The 23,406-nt window shown below is 42.5% G+C and overlaps 1 protein-coding gene across 1 annotated transcript in view; it reads left to right on the top strand.

The window, feature by feature from the left end:
* The window catches only part of PIGU (phosphatidylinositol glycan anchor biosynthesis class U), an 89,580-nt gene that overhangs the window by 36,711 nt on the left and 29,463 nt on the right, over nucleotides 1-23,406 (top strand). Inside the window, exon 7 of the mRNA XM_047745975.1 lies at nucleotides 13,257-13,354. Coding sequence (XP_047601931.1) covers nucleotides 13,257-13,354 — 98 coding nt within the window. The remainder of the gene's footprint in view (nucleotides 1-13,256; nucleotides 13,355-23,406) is intronic.

The raw sequence follows: 23,406 nt of genomic DNA, 5'->3' as shown, positions 1-23,406 counted from the left end.
TAAGGAGATCAGGCAGTGGGCTGGCCTTTTTTCTTGGAGGTAACCCTAATTGTCATCATTTATAGGTTTTCTTTTTCTCTGAAATGATTTAGTTTTTTTTTTTTAAAGATTTTATTTATTTATTTGACAGAGAGAGATCACAAGCAGGCAGAGAGGCAGGCAGAGAGACAGGAGGAAGCAGGCTCCCTGCTGAGCAGAGAGCCCGATGCGGGACTCGATCCCAGGACTCCGAGATCATGACCTGAGCTGAAGGCAGCAGCTTAACCCACTGAGCCACCCAGGCGCCCCTGATTTAGTTTTTCCAAAGAGGAATCCTCCAGCATCTTGCCTAAGGATAACCAAGATGGAGTTTTGGCGGGGTAGGGGGCTCATGTGACCAATTGCTAGAGTTGAGAGAGCAGGAATGGGGGGATGTGGCTGATTACAATAGAGTTTATGTAATCTCATTACACTTCACCTTAGCCCATTACTGTGCTTAGTATCTTCTAGATCTGTGCCTCTTTAGTGGGTGTTCTCCAGAGCTGTAGTGTCGGGGGGTGAAGTAGTAGATGGAAAGTTGAGGTATGTAGGGATTGTCCCCTGGCTGCACATAGATGAGATATGACTTGGGGTTCTGATTGGTCTGTATATAAACTTTGAGATTGATTTTCATCGCTGTACCCCCACTTTCCATAGTACCTGATACCTTCAAGATGCTGAATTTCTTACAAACTCTAGGGGGTGAGTTGGCCTGATTTTTAATGCTACTCCTCTCTGCAGGCCATTAAACTATAATTTCTTCCATTTTGCTCAGTCATTTATCCCTCTTCTACCTGCTTTATGTTTCCACTATTGCATTAAACCTTATTTTGCTATAATCTCCTCTGCTTTGTTGTTTAAGACAAGTTTTATTCCTTTATTGTCATGTTAGTGAGGTTTTTGGAGGGAGAGAGGGTATGCCTGTGATAAATCTGCTAGCTTTAACAGGAAATCTGTTGGCATTTGGGGTATGGATTTCCAGATTTTTTTCCCTCATTTTTCTTTAAGACTTTTAAATACTGTTATTAATCAGCCGTTGCCACAAGAATGTTATTTAACAAACTACTCTAAGACGCAGTGGCTTAAAACAATAATAAGTCTTTACTTGATTCATATATCTGTAAGTCCGCTAGGCATCAGCTGATCTCGGTTAGACTTGTCTAGGCAGTTTCTTGGTTTCACTGGAGCTCATTCATCCATCAGTGGCTGGCTATAGTTGGCTCATCTAGGCTGGGCTCTTCTCCACATGCCTGTCATCCTCCTGGACCAGGGGACTAAACTAGGCATGGTCTTCTCATAGTGATAACTGAGGCACAACGATGAACAAGACTTACCAGGCATGCGCTTTTTAAGTTTCTGGTTGCATCACACATCCACCCATGGATCAAAACAGCACATGGCAGAGCTTGTGGTGGAGACTTCCATCCTGTCCACCATGGGAAACGCAAAGTCATGTGACAAAGAGCCGGGAGGGTGGAGAATTGGGGTCAACAATATAATCTACACATATATTAGTAAACATCTAGCCATGTTTAATACCTGCATACTATTCATTATATGGATGAAATGTTTAGAAATTCTTTAACCAAATTCTACTGTTAAATACTTAGCTAGTTTTTCAGTTTTCAGCTATTTAAATAATACAACAATTTTCTGTTAATATAGTAATTTCCACACCCATGTGGAAATTATTTTCTTACAGAAATACAGATTATTTCTTATAGAAATATAGTTATTTTCTTACAGTGAAATCCTAGCAGTAGAATTATTGTATCACTGGGTATGTACCTTCTTCAGGATTTCTGAAATTTGTTGCTAAATTGGCTCAAGACTTTTACCAATTTATGCTCCCATAACAAGTGTATATGAGAGTCTTTATTTTGCTACCCTGTTGCTGAATAATTTGCACACTCTGGAAATAGAAAATCAAAAGTTATACATAGGACCTTTTACTTAGAGTTTACATTTTTTACATTTTTACATTTTCCTTTCTAAGGCGGCATGGGAATGACTTCATTCCCAACAAGGTCTTCCTAACACATTGTTTCTCTTGCAGTGGTTATGGGTGGTCTTCCTGTAGGCTGTTTAATTTAACTTATTACCCGTGACTAGATACTGCATAACCTGAATTTTCTTGTTCTGGAAATTGTGGTCATCTTGTTAGAAACAACTTCGAGATAATGAGGACTCTTTGCTGTCTATGAATACTGCCTCTCTCGGTCCCTATTTCCAGAGTGTCAGGCTCTGGTAGACTCATTCATTCATCAAGGTGGCTGGCCTTCATTAAAATAAGGACTCTATGCTGCAGCCTGGCAGAAGGGATTGAGCACCAGCCTTTGGAAATGCCACTTTGAAAATAGCCAAGGGCAGGGGCACATGGGTGTCTCAGTTGGTTAAGAGTCCAACATTTGACTTCGGCTCAGGTCATGGTATCTAGGTCCTGGGATCGAGCCCCATGTTGGGCTCCATGCTCAGCAAGGAGTGAGCTTGAAGATTCTTTCCCTCTGCCCGTCCCCCCACGTGCACACATGCGTGCATAGGTGTGCACACTCTCTCTCAAATAAATAAATAAATCTTTAAAAAAAAAATGGCGAAGTGCAAGGAAGCCTGGAACATGCAACTCTCAATCTCTGGGTCATGTTTGAACCCCATGTTGGGTGTAGAAATTTCTAAAATAAATAAATAAATAAATAAAATAAATAAATAAGTGTTTTAAATAAATAAACTTTATAAATAAATAAGCCAAGTGCAAAGACAGAAGACATGGGCTCTGAAGGTGCATGCAATAGGAGTCTCACACAAGAATGTGAAATATGCCATTTACAAAAATGTCTTTTTTATGTTTCTTTAGATCAATGGAAAGGTTTTGTTTTGGGGGGAAACATGTAAAAAAAAAAAAACTGTGTATCCCTTTTGTGGCCACATTGTTTTTGGTTCCACAGAACAAAACCTTTTTATTATATTGATCCAGATCTCTGTTAGATGAATGCATAGACATTTTTGTAATGTTATACACACAATTTTATTTTACTTTTCTACAAGAATATTTAAGGGCACTTGGGTGGCTTAGTTGGTTAAGCATCTGCCTTTGGCTCAGGTCATGATCCCAAGGCCCTGGGATCGAGCCCTGAGCAGGGAGCCCAATGTGGGGCTCGATCCCAAGACCCTAGCTAGGATCATAACCCGATCTGAAGGCAGACGCTTAACCAACTGAGCCACCCAGGCACTCCCATTTTGTTTTACTTTTATCACTTATTTCATGTGAATTGTGTGACATTGGTCACATGTCAGTTTCTTTAAATCTAAATTTAAGTTCTTTTTTTTTTTTTTTTTTTAACTTTTAGGAGCAGTTCATATAAGTAGTTGAAGTACTTGGTAGAATAAAAGAAATTCAAACGTGTAAAATGAGAAGTAAAAGTCTTTTATCACCCAGCCCCAGCTCCACTTCCATTCCTTGGTATATTTGTTGTGGCGTCCCAGACCTTCCCTTTTGTTGGACATTTAAGTTATTTTCCATTGTTGGCAGCTATAAACAGAGACCATCACAAATAATAATCTGTTAAAATATGTCAAAATATTTGAAGAATTCTATTTTAGTTGGGTCTCTGAACCACTCTCTTTGAGTGTATTAATAATCTCTACCAACAGAATATACAATAAAGTTGGTTCACTTAAATCTGCGAGTCATTTTTCTATATCTAATATTTGTACCACATAATTAAATTTTAATAACATTTATAAAGGAATAATTCACTCTTTATTTAAGGAAGAAAAACAGTTGGGGGGGGCCTGGGTGGCTCAAGGGGTTAAAGCCTCTGCCTTCGGCTCATGTCATGATCCCAGGGTCCTGGGATTGAGCCCCGCATCAGGCTCTCTGCTCAGCAGGGAGCCTGCTTCTACCTCTCTCTCTGCCTGCCTCTCTGCCTACTTGTGATCTCTGTCTGTCAAATAAATAAATAAAATCTTTAAAAAAAAAAAAAACAGTTGGGGGACCCCTGGGTGGCTCAATCAGTTAAGCGTCTGTCTTCAGCTCAGGTCATGAGCTCAGGGTCCTGGGATCCAGCCCTGCGTCAGGCTCCCTGCTCAGTGGGAATCTGCTTCTCCCTCTCCCCACTACCCCCACACTACTCTGTTCTCTCTCTTTCTCAAATAAATAAAATCTTTAAAAAAAGTTTTTTTTAAATAAAATCTTTAAAAAAAATCTTTTTTAAAGATTTTAGTTATTTGTTTGACAGACAGAGATCACAAGTAGGCAGAGAGAGAGGAGGAAGCAGGCTCCCTGCTGAGCAGAGACACCCCACCCCCGTTGCAGGGCTCTATGCGGGGCTCAATCCCAGGATCCTGGGATCATGACCTGAGCTGAAGGCAGAGGCTTTAACCCACTGAGCCACCCAGGTGCCCCTTTAAAACATTTTTTAAAAAGAAACAATTGGGAGAATTCACACAGAAGGGATATAAATGACTAAAAAATATGGGAACATATTCATCTCCATAGATAATCAATAAAAGCAAATTAGAATAACACAGGAGTGGCTTATCTTATTTTTTTCCCCTTCAATTTGGCAAAGATTTTAGAAGATAATTCTCAGTGCTGACAAAGGTGCTGTCAAATAGGCATTCTCCTACATGGGGAGTTGACTTAGAAATTAGTACAGGCCTCTTGGGAAACAGTTTGGCATTAGTCTTAAAATGTTTGTACTTTTGATTTATTGATTCTACTTTTGAGAACTTATCCAAAAGCAGTGCAGAAATATAGACAAAACTTTATGATACAAAGCCATTAACTGCAGGATTATTTATGACTAGAAAATACTTCAAAACAGAGAGAGGCCCCTCTGCCCCTGCCCCCCACTTGCATATGCCTACATGTGAGTGAGAGTACTCTCTCTCTTACTCTTTCTCTCTCTCTCTCCCTGAAAAAAACAAATCTCAAAATAGAGGAATGGCTACATAAAGCACGGTTTGCCTGTATGATTAAAAATAATTGTAGGGGTGCCCACGTGGCTCAGTTGGTTAAGCAGCTGGCTCTTGATTTGGACTCAGGTCACAATCTCAGGGTCCTGGGATTGTGCCCTGGGTCAGGCTCCACCCTCAGCAGGGAATCTGCTTGAGGATTCTCTCTCTCCTTCTCCCTCTGCCCCTCCCCGGCTCATACTCTCTCTCAAATAAATAAATCTTAAAAAAAAACTAATTGCAAACTATGTGAGGATACTTACTTTTTAAGGCAGAATACAAGATTGTATATTTAAATAAAATATAATCTCAACTATGTTAAAACAACAAAAATAGATAGAAAATAGATTCCTAAAGCATAATACTTGTTTCTGTAGAGTAAGCTCATGTTTCTGTTTCCTTTTCATATCTTCTTTTCCCAAAATTTGTTCAATGAGCACATAATTAAAAACAAATTTACTTGATTTAAGAAGTTAGGGATAGTGGAAGTAAACTTGGCAACTCTCTCTCCAGATTTTCATGGAGCTAGTGTCCGACAGAACAGAGTGTCCTCATTGGCTCTGTCCCCTCCTACTTGCTCTCCCATGGCCTCCTTTGTGGCAGTCCAGGGTTGCCTGGAACACATCAAGAGCTACAGGCCAGGACAAGGCCAACGCCATTGTATTGTAATGTCCTTTTTGTGGAGTTGGCCAGCAAACAGGTCTAAGGTCAGGGTTGATGTTATTTTAGTGGAGCAGTTTGGGTTTCACTTCAAAGGTTGGGGCTTTCGGTCAAGGGGTAGTCTGCCTTTCAGTGGCTAATTAAAATATTCCATCCCTGTGAAATAATCTTCATTAGGCTTTAAAAAAGAAAACAAACAGATGTTAATGGGTAGTCTTTCTTGTTCACTGTTGGTGTTTGTCAATAATGAGATGTCCCGAACTAGGAATTCTTGAGGTTTGCCACCTAAGGACCCTTCCAACTCTCCTTGTTCCACCAAGAGGGTGTGTGTGTGTGTGTGTGTGTGTGTCTGTCTGTCTGTCTGACAGGACTTGCTTTTCAAAGATTAAGAGCTCAGGCTACTCTGATGTGGTACAGATCTGGTAGCTAATCCCAGCTCCTCCATTTCCGGGCTGTATCACCTTGACCAAGTCACTTAACTGTTCTGGTCCTTAGTTTCCTTAGGTATAACATGGGGATTGAAACAGTCCCTACTGTGCAGAGCACAGATGAAGAACAAATGAGATGGTGCGTGTAAAACACAGCATAGTGTAGGGGATGTACTAAGAGCTCAGTGAATAGTGATGCTGGTTATTACTCTTAAAAATGCCCTCTTTTTTTAAAAGATCCCCTAGGATTGATAGGGGCTCCCTGAGCCTTTTGGGGAGGACTTGGAGATAAAAATGAGAGGGTCTCTTTCTGGAGCTCAGCCCTGGCAGAGCAATGGCAGAACAACCCATCCTTTGGCCTGAGCCCACCACTTCCGTGTAGGACTCCTCTCGGGGAAAGCCCCACCCATGAGGAAAGTCACAGAGGACCCTATGATAAAGCAGCCTGAGGTTTGGTCAGATTACCCCAGCTTCAAAACCTGCTAGTTGCTAGTTACCAGCTCTGTAGCCCTGGGCAAATCACAAAGCCTCTGGAGTTTCCGTATGAGATAATGTCTGCCTCATAGATTTAGTGGAAGAATAAACAAGAAATATAAACTGCTTAGCATGCTTCCTTAGCAGAACCCATTCAAGAAACAGTTGCTCTGCATATTGTCATTTTTATGGATAGAGATCAAGAAGGTAGCATAGTGATGTAGTTAAAGAGTGTGGGATTTAGAACGAGACTGTTTGGATTCAAATCCTCTTATTAGTATTCATGAGTTTTGTGACCCTGGGCAAACCAACCTTTCTGTCCTTCACTTTTCTTTTCTGTAAAATGGGAGTAGTAATAGTACCCACTTCATGGAGTTATTGGAAGGACTTAATACATGTAAAGTGCTTACAGCTATGTCAGAACAGAGTATGTGCTCAATAAATGATCATCATCACTGATATAGAAGGACTTACTCCCAGAGTGCCTGCCCTGTTAACAGAGCACTTGGCCAGGAATGTAGTCCTTGGGCCCGCCCCCAGCATCAGTTCCTCTTTCCCAGGGATCTTGCTTGTTGCTCAGGTTCTAGTGCGACTTCCTCTTCTGAGTATCCTGTGGGATCTCAGCCCTTCCCATCACGTTCCAGTCTGTCCCACTGCCTGTCCTAGTACAGGTCACTGTCTGGGATCCCTCTCTGCTTATTCCACTTGTAGACCTGATCTTGAACGAGGCTCCAGAGCCTCACCTCAGCTGCATTCCTCCTCTGCCCTCCTCCACCACCTCCCCCGGCCCATATGGCTTCAAGGTGGAGTCCCTGGAGGCATTGTTACTCCAGGTCTTGCCACGGCCTGTTTTGGCCCCCACCCTGATACAAACAGAGGTTTGGAAAACATACTCAAAGATGAGTAGATAATGAAATTCCTAGTATAGCCAGGGCACATACATGTGTGACTGATTTCCTTTAATAGTCCCATCATAAGGCTGAAGACTAGGGCTTGGCCAGAAAACCTAGTATCCAAGTATCTGGGTCATCCTAGCAGATAAATAGTAGGTTATCTTGTTTTGGTAAAAGTCCCTGTCCTCTTGGCGTAGCTCCTCCTGGTTAGATGAGTGGGATCCCCTAGCTCTGGTCGAGATAAAGCTGCAGTTTTAGGCATTATTTGACACGTCATGTCTAGGTCCTGCCGGTCAATGCTTTGGGATGATTGTGCAATCTCCTGCCTGACACCTACCTGTCTGCATGCTAAGACATCGTAGATGACAGCTTTTCATTTGAAGTGTATCTAAGATATATACAGAAAGTACACAAATTGCTAGTGTTCAGTTCCATGAATTTTCACAAAACGATGAGTAATCAGCATTCAGATTAAGGAACAGAATGTTACCAACATCCACAAGAGTCTCTTTTGTGCCCTTTCCCAGTCATTCCTCCCTACTCTTGCCCTGTTTTTGCCCATCGAGCTAATTATAGCCCCCCTCTTCCCTATGCACTCACTGTTCCCTAGGACTGCTGGGCCTCGTCTATCATTGTTCAAAACTTAGGTGTCAGCTTCCCCTGATGGGCTAGCTTCATCCTTACCTCCCTCCGTATTTTGCCCTTGGTTACTGGGTGCTCCCTGAGGCTGAAGCTATCTCAGTTACCAGTCTTCCTGGCACCCAGCTCAGGTTGGCATAGAGCAGGCACTCCAGACAGGTTTGCACATTGCACAGTTTATCTAAAATATTTGAAGTCACCTTTTACTTTTCTCCCTCTTTTATTTTTTTTTCTTTAAGTAGGCTTCACGCCCAGCATGGGGCTTGAACTCACGACCCTGAGATTAAGGGTCGCTTGCTCTACCAACTGAGCCAGGCAGGTGCCCTGCCTTTTACTTTTCTTTGTCTTTCTTGACCTTGCTGCAAGCACGTATCATCATCCCTTTGCCTTCCTAATCCATTCATCCTGACCCTTCTAGCTTTTTTCAAAACAATATGAGCCCTGTCTGAGTATCTTGTGCGTCTCCATATGCCCCCTCACTTTGTGCACACACACCATCCACACTGGGCCCAGCATCCCACAACCAGGCTCCTGCCTGTCGGAGAACCGCATTTCTGCTGCTGGACCGCAGGCCTCTGCCCTCCAGTAGGTTACCCCACAGAGAGCCTTCTCTGGTCCCAGCCCCCTGCCACAAGTCCTCAGCTTCTAGTCAGCAGGCTCAGTTGTGTTCAAGAGTCAGATTTCTTTTGTGTTTTGCCCATGTTTCATTACCTGTTTTTTTTGTTTTTGTTTTTGTTTTTTTTTAAGATTTTACTTATTTATTTGACAGACAGAGATCACAAGTAGGCAGACAGGTAGGCAGAGAGAGAGGGGAGGAAATAGGCTCTCTGCTGAGCAGAGAGCCTGAAGCGGGGCTCGATCCCGGGACCCTGGGATCATGACCTGAGCCGAAGGCTGAGGCCTTAACCCACTGAGCCACCCAAGTGCCCCCATTACCTGTGTTTTAACACTTGCTAAGTTTTCCTTCCTCAAGAATTTGGTTTCAACTAGACTGATGGTGGTATCAAATCATTATGCTGTGCACCTGAAACTGATACGATATTATATGTCAGTTATATCTCAGTAAAAAAGAAACACTGGTTTTCTTTAACGTGCCAGGATTTGTCAAAGGGATTTATTCATATGTATCAGTGAATGATATTCATTCATCAGGTTTGCCAGGCACTGTGCTAGGTGCTGGAGGTTTAGAGTGAAGAGAGATTTATTGCCCTGGAGAAAGTTACAAACAGATGGGGAGAGAGAGCACCATTAGCAAATTATTATGAGACAATCTCAGCATTGAATGAGGGTATTGAATAAAGTAAGAGAATGGGCACTGGAATCATGAGTGATTCCATTACTTAAGACGATACATTATTTAACCTTCTGTTTTTGTACCTTGGTTTCTTTACCTGTAAAATGGGTAGAATAAAAATGGGTAGAAAAATAGAGCTTTCACAAGGTGCTTGTGACATTTACTGAGGGCTTTTTTTTTTTTTTTTAAGTCCAGCATTGTTCTGGATGTAGAGGATAGGCGCCTGGCCTATCCTATAAGTGACCACCATTAGCTATAATCACTATTGTTATCCTCTCTGCTTAGGCTTCATAGGGGAAGTGACAATTCAATTGGCCACTGGAGGATGGGTCTCCCTCAGAGGGGCAAGGAAGGACAACTTGGGCAGAAGGAATAGGCTGAGAACAGAATGAAACAGACACAGGAATGAAAGGGCATGGTGTTTTCAGAAGCTAGGGAAAGGGCCAGAGTAGCTGGAGGATGGGATGAGTGTAGGAGAGCAGTGAGAGGCGAAGCTGGAGAATTAACACCCAGAGAGCGAAGCCTTGTTTGCGGCCAAAGTTTGGACTTAATCCACTAGATGAAATGGAAGCATCAGAAGCATTTAAAGAGGGGTTTGTCACAATGTAATCTATGTTTTAGAAGGATCCTTCTGGCACTTCTCTGGAGAACTAGATGAGAGGAGACGGGGAGAGCACTGAGGAAAGAAGCAACAGGTGATGAGAGCAGGGACTGCCTCGGTGGGTGTTCCAGAGGTCCATCAGCAGGCTGTGATGACTGCTGGAGAGAGTGTGGGGGCCAGGGCAACGTTGATGCCACTTACAGTAGAGAATGGCAGAAGGAACAGGTTTTTCCTTCCAAATGATTTCATCTAAAGAAGGAAGACTGCTTCTTCCCGACCTTGGGAGGAGGTGTTCTGAAACTCCCAAGTCCGTTCTATGATGCCATGAGCCGTTTCTTCTCTCTTGGGCCTTATAGATAGTCAGCTGCTCCAGACAATAATTACTGATCTGAGGCAATTAAGGTGGCTGTGGTTTTTTGGCTCCCTGGTGTCTCCGGGAGAGAGAGAGGGGTGAAAGTCACGTGTTTGTTTTCCGTACATTTGTAAGAATGGATGGAGTTGGACCGTTAGCCTCCCTCCTCTGCTAAAGGGCCTCTTCTCTCTCCCATCCCAGTCTCTGCAGAAAGTCATGCTAAATTGAAAAGTTCCCTCCCTTAGCTGGGTTTCCTACAAAATATCATTCAGATTTTTGGCCAAATCAGGGAACCCTGAACCCACCATAGCTGTTAAACTCCAGAACAGTACCTTCCCCACCACTTCCATCTCCCTGGCTCAGAATTGACCTGTCCTGGTTCTAGGCATCTGCAGCTCCACAGGGATGTGGGGTCCTCCGCTGGTGGGCCTGCTTGGCTGGGTGTGATCGTGCCCCCCGTTCACGTGTGTTTACGGGGACTCTGCATACAGGGAATCATGCCTGGCACTGATAAACATGGCGAAACAGCCCACCCCATAGAATTCTGTCCCTGGTCTTTTACTTCCAGCTTTTGCTCCTTTTCCTGCCAGCCTTCCCTTTTCCTTCAACCAGGAATTGTTCTCAGTGGGTGGCTGCTGAGTTCCCGTGGTTTGAGGGGTAGAATCCTCAAAGTTCTTTTCTCTCCACTCAGTCTCCTATAAAGTAGTCACATTTGTAACCCTCCTCTTCCAAGGTGACTCTCAGGTGTTTCAAGGGCAAAGACTACTTTGGTCAGCAAAAATCCCAGGGGATCATTTCCTTCTGTTTGTTTCTGTAGCTGAGTTGGGAGAGGGTCAAACCCTTCAGGCTGAGTGGAGTGACTAGTCCCTCCTTTACTGAAATACCATTGAGAGGCTATCTGTTATTCCCAGTGAACAGTTAACCCCACACTAATGGGAGTGACCATGAGTCCTGTCATTTTATGAAACATAATCATTGCAAGATACCAGCCTTGGACCATCAATCACACCCTCTTGATTTCTGGGCCACTTTGAAACCTCTGTTGGAAATTTGGGTTCTCTAGCCTTGGTTTTAGGGTACTGTGTGGTCTAAAACCATCTGAAAGAGAATAGCTATTTAGTTTTTTAGAAAATAAATCCATTTTGGCCTGCTTGGGTGGCTTAGTCGGTTGAGCACCTGACTCTTGGTTTCTGCTTAGGTTGTGGTCTCGGTATCATGAGATCAAGCCTGGTGTCACCCAGGCTCCAAGCTCAGTGGGGAGTCCACTTAAGAGTCTCTCTCTCGGGGCGCCTGGGTGGCTCAGTGGGTTAAAGCCTCTGCCTTCTGCTCGGGTCGTGGTCCCAGGGTCCTGGGATCAAGCCCCACGTCGGGCTCTCTGCTCAGCAGGGAGCCTGCTTCCTCCTCTCTCTCTCTGCCTGCCTCTCTGCCTACTTGTGATCTCTGTCTGTAAAATGAATAAATAAAATCCTTAAAAAAAAAAAAAAGAGTCTCTTTCTCCCTCTGCCCCTTTCCCTGTTTTCCCACCCCGACTCGTGCAGGCATGCACGTGCTCTCTCTCAATCTCTCTCTAAAGTAAATAAGCCTTTTGAAAAAGATTTTATTTATTTATTTGACAGAGAGAGCGCAAGCTGGGAAGCTGCAGCAGGAGGGGAAGAACCAGGCCCCCACTGAGCAGGGAGACCCATGTGGGGCTTAATCCTAGGACCCTGGGATCATGACCTAAGTCAGACGCTTAACCAACTGAGCCACCTAGGGGCCCCAATATATGAGCCTTTAGAAAAAAGGAAATCCGTTTTTTCTTATGATGGAAACAAAACATGTGCATTATAGAAAGTTTAGAAAACATAGAGAAGCAAAAATTTTTTTTTAAAAATCTGTAACTCAACCACCTAGAGAAAATCACTGTGAACTTTGGGCCTAGTCTTTTAGTCTTTTTAAAAAAGTATTTACTATGGACATTGGGGAGAGTACGCGATGTGGTGAGTGCTGTGAAGTGTGTAAACCTGGCGATTCACAGATCTGTACCCCTGGAGCTAATAATACATTGTATGTTTATAAAAAAATAAAAAAAATTTTTTTAAAGTATTTACTTAACGCATTTTTTATAAAGAGGTCATAGTATATATCTTTTTTTGTAAATTTCAGTTACTAGGATGTTATAAATATCTTTCCATGTCATTGCAAATTTGTTATAACATCATGTTTAATAATTCCACAGTGGTCTATTTTATATAGGAAATGGGAACATTATTAATAAAAATTAATATACTTTAATAATAAACACATGCTCTGAAGCTATTACATAAGGAAAGGGTATTATAAAATAGGGATGGGTTTCTTAGCTCTGAATCTCTTAAACAGTAATTATGGTCTTCATTGGTAAGTTAGACAGGACATAGCTGTTAATAGACTTGATCCCTTTATTCATCTTTAGGCCAAAGTTTTTTTGTTTTTTCTTTTTTTTAAAAAGATTTTATTTACTTATTTGACAGACAGAGATCACAAGTAGGCAGAGAGGCAGGTGGGGTGCGGTGGGGGGAGTAGGCTCCCCGCTGAGCAGAGACCCCCCCAATGCGGGGCTTGATCCCAGGACCCTGGGATCATGACCTGAGCCGAAGGCAGAGGCTTTAACCCACTGAGCCACCCAGGTGCTCCTAGGCCAAAGTTTTATGAAATCTTTCTTGGTCTGAAAATTTAAAGGAAACATAATTGAGGTGTCTTAGGTTGCTAAAGGTGAATAGTTTTGACTTCCTCAGATTCCTTTCATGGGAAATCAAACAGAGAAGCTCTCAATGTGTGAGTTTGCATAGTGTCTTGTACACAAGGAGACACATGACAAGAACTTATTTGACCAGTTACGGAAAGTTTCTCGTTTGGGGGACTTGCCAAGTCTAATCCTGATTGCTAAGGCTGAATTATTGCCTATATCTATTTCTTTTTACAGGTAGTGCCTTCCTCAGTGCTATTTTTCTTGCATTAGCAACATACCAGTCTCTATACCCACTCACCTTGTTTGTTCCAGGACTCCTCTATCTCCTCCAGGTAAGCACTTGCTGGTCAGAAGTCAGCACTCAAGTGACATTTAATACCTCCCCTGGTCACTGCCTGCGGGAAGGAAGGGCATGGCTCAGTTAAAGCAGTGGGACTGGGTCCCTATCTCACATTTACTTGCTTCTACTTGAAAACATGAACAAAGATACTTGACTAACTTGAAACAAAACAGGCCTCGTGACCATTAAGTTCCAATTATGCATATCATTGCCAAGGTCTGAGCGTATTTCATTTTACATGTTTGTAGTTGGGATCTACCAACCATCTTGCATTCTCCTTCTCTCCTCTAATATTTATAGACCCCTCTCTGAGCTCATTTTTTTAAATTAACATAAAATGTATTATTTGCCCCAGGGAGACATGTCCACGAATCATCAGTCTTACACAATTCATGGTGCTCACCATAGCACATGCCCTCCCCAATGTCCATCACCCAGCCACTCCATCCCTCACCCCCCACCCCCCAGCAACCCTCATGAGATCTTTTTGTTTGTTTGTTTGTTTGTTTTAAACTTCTGTATAACGACACTCACCTTGTAAGGTTTTTCTAGGGATTAAATGTAGTGGGTGTCCCTCATGCAGTGCTAATAAGACCATGGTGGGTGATCAGTACATAGTAATTGAAGAATACAGGTTGCTGACGTTTACTGAGAACCCACTGTGTCTGGTACTGTACTGAGCACTCTGCAGGCATCATTTCATTTCAGCCTCATAAGAACTTTACGGGGCAGGTCATATTATTAGGCCTGCGTTCATCTAATATTAGCCATATTAGACGCATGAATTGCAACTGAAGTGTTGGGCAATGTAGTCACTTGCCTAAGGTGACATGGCTGGCAAGTGACAGTGCTGAGATATGAACTCGGACAGCCCGATGCAAGAGCCTGCCATCGGTCTCTCTTATCCATGCCACTGAGAACACACGCGTCTCCTCAAGAGCAAGTGACCACTTGCAGGTCCTGCGTGGTCCAAGTTCATTCTTTTTTTTTTTTTTAAACTTTTTTTTTTTTAAGATTTTATTTATCTATTTGATAGAGAGAGAGAGATCACAAGTAGGCAGAGAGGCAGACAGAGAGAGAGGGGAGAGAGAGGGGGAAGCAGGCTACCCGCTGAGCAGAGAGCCAGATGCGGGGCTGGATCCCACGACCTTGGGATCATGACCCAAGCCGAAGGCAGAGGCTTTAACCCACTGAGCCACCCAGGTGCCCCCCAAGTTCATTCTTTTTTTTTTTTTTTGACAGAGAGAAATCACAAGTAGGCAGAGAGGCAGGCAGAGAGAGAGGAGGAAGCAGGCTCCCTGCTGAGCAGGGAGTCCTATACCAGGACCCTGGGATCATGACCTGAGCCGAAGGCAGAGGCTTTAACCCGCTGAGCCACCCAGGAGCCCCCGTTTTTTTCCTGAAGATTTTATTTATTTATTTGACAGAGACAGAGATCACAAGTAGGCAGAGAGGCAGGCAGAGAGAGAGCAGGGCAGAGCCTTTGTTCTTAATTATAAACACGGTTGCTAAAACTGAGTATATACCTTCATTTATTGAAATAGGCTATCTACTTGTCATTTTAAGTGACATATAATATGTTTTTGTGTTGATGTACACAGTGATACATGATTAGCTTGTTCTTTGTCCTGTTTTGGGAATTCGAGATGTGCTCTGGTTATCACTGGTATAAATAGTATAGTAATTTGGTTTTCTTTAAGTTATTTCCTTAAGGTGTATCCTCTAGCTGACTCATTGGACCCAAAAGTGTGAGAAGTTTCATAGTCCTTATTACATAAGATTGGAATGTTCGCCAGAAAGCCTGAGCCAATCTGTAGTGCTACCATCAGCGTCTAGAGTGCAGTGAATCAGGGGCACCTGCCTGGTACAGTAGGTAGGGCGTGACTCTTGATCTCTGGGTTGTAAGTTCAAGCCCCATGTTGGGTGTAGAGATTACTTAAAAATAAAATCTTAAAAAAAATGAAATGAAATGCAGTGAACCATTTCCTCTCAGGTTGCCAGCACTGGCTTTTCAAATTTGACTTATGATTGCTAGTCTACTAGATGTATCATTGCACTGTGAAGTTTTGCTCTGTTCTCTTTCTTGATTCTGTTGAATCCAAGAATTTTTCCACATAACAATATGCTGTTTGCATTTCCTTTATTCATATTTACAGTTCATTCTTTACAAAGTCTGAGCCCTAAGAGGAATGCATATAACCAGAATTTTTGTGCCACTATTTATCAAATAAATACTATTAAAAATATATTTATTTGTATGCATGAACTGACTAAAAATTTAAAAAAAATTTTTTTAAGATTTTATTTATTTATTTGACACAGAGAGACAGCGAAAGAGGGAACACAAGCAGGGGGAGTAGGAGAGGGAGAAGCAGGCTTCCTAGCAAGCAGGGAGCCCGATGCAGGGCTCGATCCCAGGACCCTGGGATCATGACCTGAGCCGAAGGCAGACACTTAACGACTGAGCCACCCAGGTGCCCCTTAAAATGGTTTGTTAAGCCAATTTCTAAATATTGCCTTTTGTAAAATCATTTTTGTTTAAAACTCATATTTCCTCCTGACATCAATAGTCAGTACAGCTGAGTCATGGAATTGAGTCAGTCATCTTATTCAGTCCCTTCTCTGTGCCTCAGAATGGGGATAATATAATACTAGTTACTGCAGAGGGTTAACACGTCAAGTAGTAAAACAGAGTGTAAGAGTTCATGGAAAGGACATGGTCATCAGTCTGAGGGTATGTGGGGTGATGAGGGAGGGAAAGAAAATAATTCATTTTCTAGAGTCAAAGGAACTATAAAAACTAGTTTGTACTTCTTCCTTTGATACTATAAACCTACCTCCATTCTTCTGGTGGAAATCTCTAGAGGGTACAGAAGGCAGGTTTCAGACAAGCTAATGTCTGATCAGTGCCAGAGGCAAAGTTGTTTTTCTCTTCCCAGGAAGAGACCCAGGAAGGCTTCAGGGTCAAAGGCAGGGGATGCTACATCCGGATCCCTGGTGGGTCACTTATGAGAATGGTAGTTTAAGCTCATCTCATCCCCTACCCGCAACTTTATTTCTGACCTTGGCTTATGGCCCAGTTTCAAAATGGAGAGAAGCTAAACTGTTATGATTTGATAGCATTCAGAATAAAATAGAGAGTCACTTTAGGGCACATCACCTAGAGGCTACAGTGAAGGATATGCCAAATGCATAGGACCTCCAGGCTGAAGCTATGGGGCTGGCAGTGGGAGGCTGATGGTGCAGTCGGGAAGTTTCTCGTTCCTTCCTTCCTTTTGCTTGGGATTCCTAAGTCTTGGGCCCCCCCGCTTCAATGGCTTGAGGTTCTTACTTTGTTTGAAAGAAAGTAATAGAAACCAGGAGGAAATACCTCGTGAGTGTTCTTATGGTTTGTGCTTTAACCCAATCTGACTTTCTTTTGTCTGAACTGTGTCAGAAGTCCTGTGATTTCTATACTTTCTGGAGCCTGGAGCAGCAGGTCACATGATATTAACTTGCACCAAAGGAGCCAGACCCAACCAGGACTTCTTTTCTTTTCTCTTCCGTCCTTTCTTTTCCTTTCTTTCCTTTTTTTCTTTTCTTTTCTTTCTTTCCTTCCTTCTTTCTTTTTTTCTTGGTTCCTTTCTTTTTCCTCTCTCTCTCCCTCTCTCTTTTAATGTTTTGTTTATTTACCTGAGGGACAGAGTGTGGGTGTGCACTGGAGCACAGGCAGGAGGAGGTAAGGAGGTGGGAAGAGAGGGGCAAAGGGAGAGAGAGAATCCCAAGTAGACTCCACGCTGTGAGCTGAGCCGAATGCAGGACCCCATCCCATGATCCTGAGATCACAACCTGAGCTGGAATCAAGAACCAGACGCCCAACTGGCTGAGCCACCTGGGTGCCCCCCAACCAGCTCTTTCTTGATAACTGTGTCCTTCCCCAAGCCTTCTTTGGGACCTTATCTGGAATTTTTACATCTTACTCTCTCTCCCCAGCAACATCCTATTGTCTCTGCTGCTTCCAGGAGGGACCAAGGCAAAGGTGGCAATGCTGTTAGCTTCCTTTCTCTTTAGAACAGATGACAATGAGTGTGCGTGCATGACCATGCAATTGCAATGAACTTTTCCACCAGCTTTGTTGCCTCTAATATACCTATCATATAAAATACATCTCTTGGGTCTCCTCCTGTTAGTCCAAGAACTTAGGTATAAAAACTTTGGTTAGGTTTCAACCTCCTTAAGAGTTTTGAATTTTTTTTCCTGCTAACTGACTTTTTGCCTTTTTCACCATATCTGAGAAAGAAATGGTTTCTGTATAGAAAATGCTTTTCTTTTTTCTTTTTTCTTTTTTTAAGATTTATTATTTATTTGAGAGAGAGCATGAACAGGAGAGGTAGGGGGAGAGGAAGAAAGAATCTGAAACAGACTAGGCGTAGAGCACAGAGCCCGATGCAAGGCTGAATCTCACGACCCATGAGATCACAACCTGAGCCGAAACCAAGAGTCGGATGTTCAACCAGTTGCATCACCCAGGCACCCCTAGATAGTGCTTTTCTTCCTAGTGCCTTAGAGAGTTGGGGGAGGGAGATAATTACACATTTCTCCCCTTTCTTGTTATAGTTAGGCTTTTCTTAAGCAGTCTGAGAACTCTCTTACTTCCCTAAATTTCTTTATACATTAGCAACCATAAAACTTCTGGGACATAACTACAGGTTATATTTTTCAGGTTGAGAGGATACAGACTATGGACCCCATCTGGCCCACAGAGGTGTTTTATTTGACCATGCTGTTTAATTATTTAAATTAGTTGTCAGCATTTTTAAAATTCATGTTAAAAATTTATATTTCTGGGGGCTCCTGGGTGGCTCAGTGGGTTAAGCCGCTGCCTTCGGCTCAGGTCATGATCTCAGGGTCCTGGGATCGAGCCCCGCGTCGGGCTCTCTGCTCAGCGGGGAGCCTGCTTCCTCCTCTCTCTCTGCCTGCCTCTCTGCCTGCTTGTGCTCTCTCTCTGTCAAATAAATAAATAAAAAATCTTTAAAAAAAAATTTATATTTCTGGCTTCTTTTAGAAAATTGGGAGATCTGTCTCCTTTAGAAAAGGTATGCCCTCTTCACAGTTAGGCATAGGCCCTATGCTTCATTTCTATTACCCTTCACTCGTTTGTTACCTGCATGGCTCCCTTAGGAGTTTGAATGTGTGTGTGTGTGTGTGTGTGTGTGTGTTTATGTCCTCTAAAAGGTTTAGAAACAATGACTAACCCAGTATCAATGGGTATCCTTGGGGTTCAGATTGTGACCTTACAATATCATTTTTACCCATTATAAGAAATGAGTTTCTCAAAGAAATGGCTGATTCTGTGTTAGGGCAGGAAATGTACAGGATAATCCTAGACCATTGTAAGACCAGATAATAAGGAAGCTGTGAAAGGCTGCTGGGGTCATCTCAAAAGAACTCAGGATCCAGCTTGAAGAGGCTCCCGCTGATCAAAGATGGACAGTTTGAGTTTCATTAGGATTAGAAGTGCAGTGGATTGAAATCCATAATTATACTTAAATCCAGATATTCATAGTGATATTAAAAAGGTCAATTGGCAATTGGTCAAATTAGGAGAATTGATAGAGAACCAATTCATTACCTTTCTGAAAACTGAAACGAAAAGGAAAAAATTCAGCATTTATCCTGTCTTTCATATACCATTAGGCAACCATATAGTAGGTGAGCTACTGTATATTTCGGAGCTTGCAAATGAAGACAGATTGATAGGATAGCATCATTTTCCAACACCAGTGGATCTAGGCATTGAGTGTTAATAGCTACTAACATGAAAAACAAACAAAAATCAGGCCTCCCGAGAAAAGAACTCACCACCACCAGGGTTTTGCCAAGGGGATAAAATCTGAAATTGATCATGCCTCAGGATCCAGCTGCCAATTTGCAAGAAATACTGAAGACAAAGTATGTAATTAGCAAAAACCAGACTGTGGGAAGTTCTACAGGTTAAATGTAGGTTAAATACAGGTTCTTCAACCTATGAATTGTAGAGGGGCATGAGTGGAATGAGTTGGAGGACCTGTAAATTAAGAGACTTAAAAGTTGGGACACCTGGGTGGCTCTGTCGGTTAAGTGGCTGTTTTCGGCTCAGGTCATGATCCCAGGGTCCTGGGATCAAGTCCCACATTGGGCTCCTTGCTCAGCGGGGAGCCTGCTTCTCCCTCTGCCTCTGCCTGCCACTCTGCCTGCTTGTGCTCTTTCTGACAAATAAATTTAAAAAAGAGAGAGAGAGACTTAAAAAGTTGTATTAAATTTTTAAAAAATAGACAAGGGGGGGCGCCTCGGTGGCTCAGTGGGTTAAAGCCTCTGCCTTCGGCCCAGGTCATGATCCCAGGGTCCTGGGATCAAGCCCCACATCAGGCTGTCTGCTCCGCAGGGAGCCTGCTTCATCTTCTCTCTCTCTCTCTCTGCCTGCCTCTCTGCCTACTTGTGATCTCTGTCTGTCAAATAAATAAATAAAATCTTTAAAAATAAATAAATAAATAAATAAAAAATAGACAAAGGATGCACATTTTGATAGAAAACCATTAAGAAATGCAAGGAAGTGAGTACTCTACAAGCCAGGATCAGTCGTGACTTTGGAGGAAGGAAGAGACTATGTTTGGGATGGGGCACCAGAGAGAGAGTTGGAGAGTGGCAGGATAGTTCTTTGTTGTAACGGTATGGATGTTTGTCTCATTCACTAGGTTATGTATTTGTTTTACGTGGTTTTCTGTATTTTGTATTTTATTTTACAATGAAACGATTTTAAAAAATTGATCCGAATGTTTAAGGCACCATTCTCCCAACTCTTCAACTTACTCATTTCATTTTAAGTCAGCATTTGCTATTGAGAAAAAGAGGTGGGGAAAATGAATGCTTATCTGCTCACTGGGAAATGTGCAATGTGGACTTCTAGATTAAGTTTGGCTCCAGGGTTTATAAATAACAAGCCATCAAAAGAAGGATCACTTGAGTTTCTTTTTTAAGCATTTCAGGCGTGCCTCACTTGGTGTAATGGGAGTGGTCCTGAAAGATTACTTAATCTTTAATCAGACCCAGGTTTTATAAGTAGATTCAGGAAACATTCCACATGACATTATATTCTCTGTTTCATAAAGCAAACCTGACCCATAGACCAAGTCTTAACAAAAATTATACCTAAAATTTAATGCCTAAAATATGTGAAATGTAAAAATTATACATAAATTTAATTTGTCCATCACAGATTTGCCAGGAAAAAAAATCGTTTGCCACTCAAGCATCGACAGTAACACTTTAGGTCCAATAAAGCCCTGAGAACATGGCAGCAAACCAAAATTTGGGGGCTGCTAATGGATTTGTGAAAAGTGAAACCTTGTCTTCTGGGTCTGTGCTTAGGACTCTCCTCAGAGAGTGGCTTTTAACAGTCTACCTGATCAGCTCTTCATGGCTGTCTTTTTCACTTCCCACCTCCCTTCTTCTTAAATACCATTTAGCAGGGAAGAAGGGAAAAACAAACCAAAAGAACATTTTCACTTTTATTTTTATTTATTTATTTATTTTTAAAGATTTTATTTATTTATTTGACAGACAGAGATCACAAGTAGGCAGAGAGGCAGGCAGAGAGAGGGGGGGAAGCAGGCTCCCTGCTGAGCAGAGAGCTCGATGTGGGGCTTGATCCCAGGACCCTGAGATCATGACCTGAGCCGAAGGCAGAGGCTTTAACTGACTGAGTCACCCAGGCGCCCTGAACATCTTCACTTTTGAGGGTTTTTTTTTCCCTCCATCCCTGGGCTGTGGTTTCCTCCCTCCCTCTCTTCCTCCCTTCCCTCTATGCTAGATGGCAGTATTTTTCAGGAAGAAAGGATGAAGATGATCCCCTCTACAGGGAACTCAGAACCTTAAGTGCCTTCTTTGACTTTATCTGTGGATGCCTCCCCTTTGTGGAATCATTTTCCATCCCCAGAAATACAATATTCTCTTGAAACTTTGCTGTTTTAGAGCAGCATTGTCAATAGAACTTCTTGGGATGCTGGAAATGTTCTGTATATGTATATTGTCAATTGTCAAAATATAAATAAACTTAAAAAAAAGAAGTAGGTGCAGTTGAAGTATTCAAAAGAAATGGAATTGAGGGGCGCCTGGGTGGCTCAGTGGGTTAAGCCTCTTCCTCCAGCTCAGGTCATGATCTCAGGGACCTGGGATCGAGCCCCGCATCGGCATCGGGCTCTCTGCTCAGCAGGGAGCCTGCCCTTTTCTCTCTGCCTGCCTCTGCCTGCTTGTGATCTCTCTATGTCAAAGAAATAAATAAAATCTTTTTAAAAAAAGAAATGGAATTGATTGAACTATTTTTTTTTTAAGATTTTATTTTGGCGCCTCTGATTAAACTATTTTAGAGATGCTTATTGTACTTGCACGAAAGGGGTATAAGAATCTAGGAAGGCCTATAACTTCTTCCCTTGGACATGGTACCCGAGGCTTCATTCCTAATCCATCCTCTAACCTTGGGAGGATTTCTGGTTGCCTGGTGTGACTCCAAGGACAACAGATCCTCGCCTCTGGGATGTTATCATACTGTCATTTCTGCCTTGAGTGAAGCTTTTTTTTTTTTTAAGTTTATTATTATTAATTTTAGTGATCTCTACACCCAACAAGGGGCTGTACACCCAACGTGGGGTTCACAACCCCCAGATCAAGAGTCACATGTTCTTCCAGCTGAGCCAGACTGGCACCCCAAATGAAGCTTTTTTACAGTAGGTAACTGAAACAGCTAAAAGGGGAGAGAGCTGGGACTTAATGGACCTTCTAGAATGATTTGTGTGAAGTGCTTTGTGCCTACTTGCTGATGAATATTTGTTTAATAAATGTTAAGTATACCAGAATCTGGTCTAGAACTTGCTTTCTTTGCAGCCAGAGTGTAGAGCGGGAGCTGACCCTCATCCACCTCAAACTTATTTCATGGCAACCGTTAAAGCAACTGAACTGCATACTTCCAAATACTTAAATGTATGTTGTGTGACTTTGACCCCCCCAAAAAAAATCCAGTACTAATATTAGCCCATTGCTCACAGTTTTCTGGCTTTGACTTAGAAAAAGGGGCTTCTTTAAATCAGTTCTTGTTGGGTGCCTGGGTAGCTCAGTGGGTTAAGCCTCTGCCTTCGGCTTAGGTAGTGAACTCAGGGTCCTGGGATCGAGTTCTGCATTGGGCTCTCTGCTCGGTGGGGAGCCTGCTTCCTCCTCCTCTCTCTCTCTGCCTGCCTCTCTGCCTACTTGTGATCTCTGTCAAATAAATTAATAAAATCTTAAAAAAAAATAATAAATCAGCTGTTGTGTTCTTTTGACAAGCCTCATCTTTTTGAGCCTTTCCTTCCTTTCTTTCTGGTACCACAAGACCTCCTAGGCTCATCTTGTATTTTCCCTGCCCCAGCCTTGGAATCAACTACTTCTTCAGGGACTCCTGGTTCCTTTTATTGGTGGATGCTACTTAGAAACCCAAGGTTATAGGTATACTTCTGGCAGACAGAGCTATGAAATACATGCATGTACACTAACTGTCCCCCCAACATGTCTGTAATTCTTTATCTCTCTGTCTCTTTGTACCACTATCTGTTTCTACTGATACCTGTGATTCTGTCCAACACCACAGGGTTCACTTTAGTGTCTTCCTTTTCCTTGTGTATAATTTCTTTCTCTAATGCTTAGAAGCCCAACTTTCATTATTTGCAGTTCATTTGCTAGTATGTTCAGTTCTAGAACACATGCAAAGTTGTTCTAGAATTGCTGTGAGAAATACCCATATCAGAGATATATCTCCTGACTTGATTATAACATGTACGTATGGTCCTTTCTGTCGTTAGCATGACAGTGTTCTGTCAGGTTACTGTTTCTCAAAGTCACTCACTAAGGTTAGTTGTTTTCTTCTCCTGTGTGGTCCTTCAGCATAGTTATCTAATTTGTGATATAGTTAAGCTCTTGTATTACTGTTTGTATGATTTTGTATTTCCCCTACACCTTGGTTAGTTTTAATTTTTTATTATGGGGTATGTGAAAGGACTA

The sequence above is a fragment of the Lutra lutra genome, chromosome 9, assembly GCF_902655055.1.
Source record: "Lutra lutra chromosome 9, mLutLut1.2, whole genome shotgun sequence".
Taxonomy (NCBI): Eukaryota; Metazoa; Chordata; class Mammalia; order Carnivora; family Mustelidae; genus Lutra; species Lutra lutra.
This window is presented reverse-complemented; position numbering and strand designations above follow the sequence as displayed.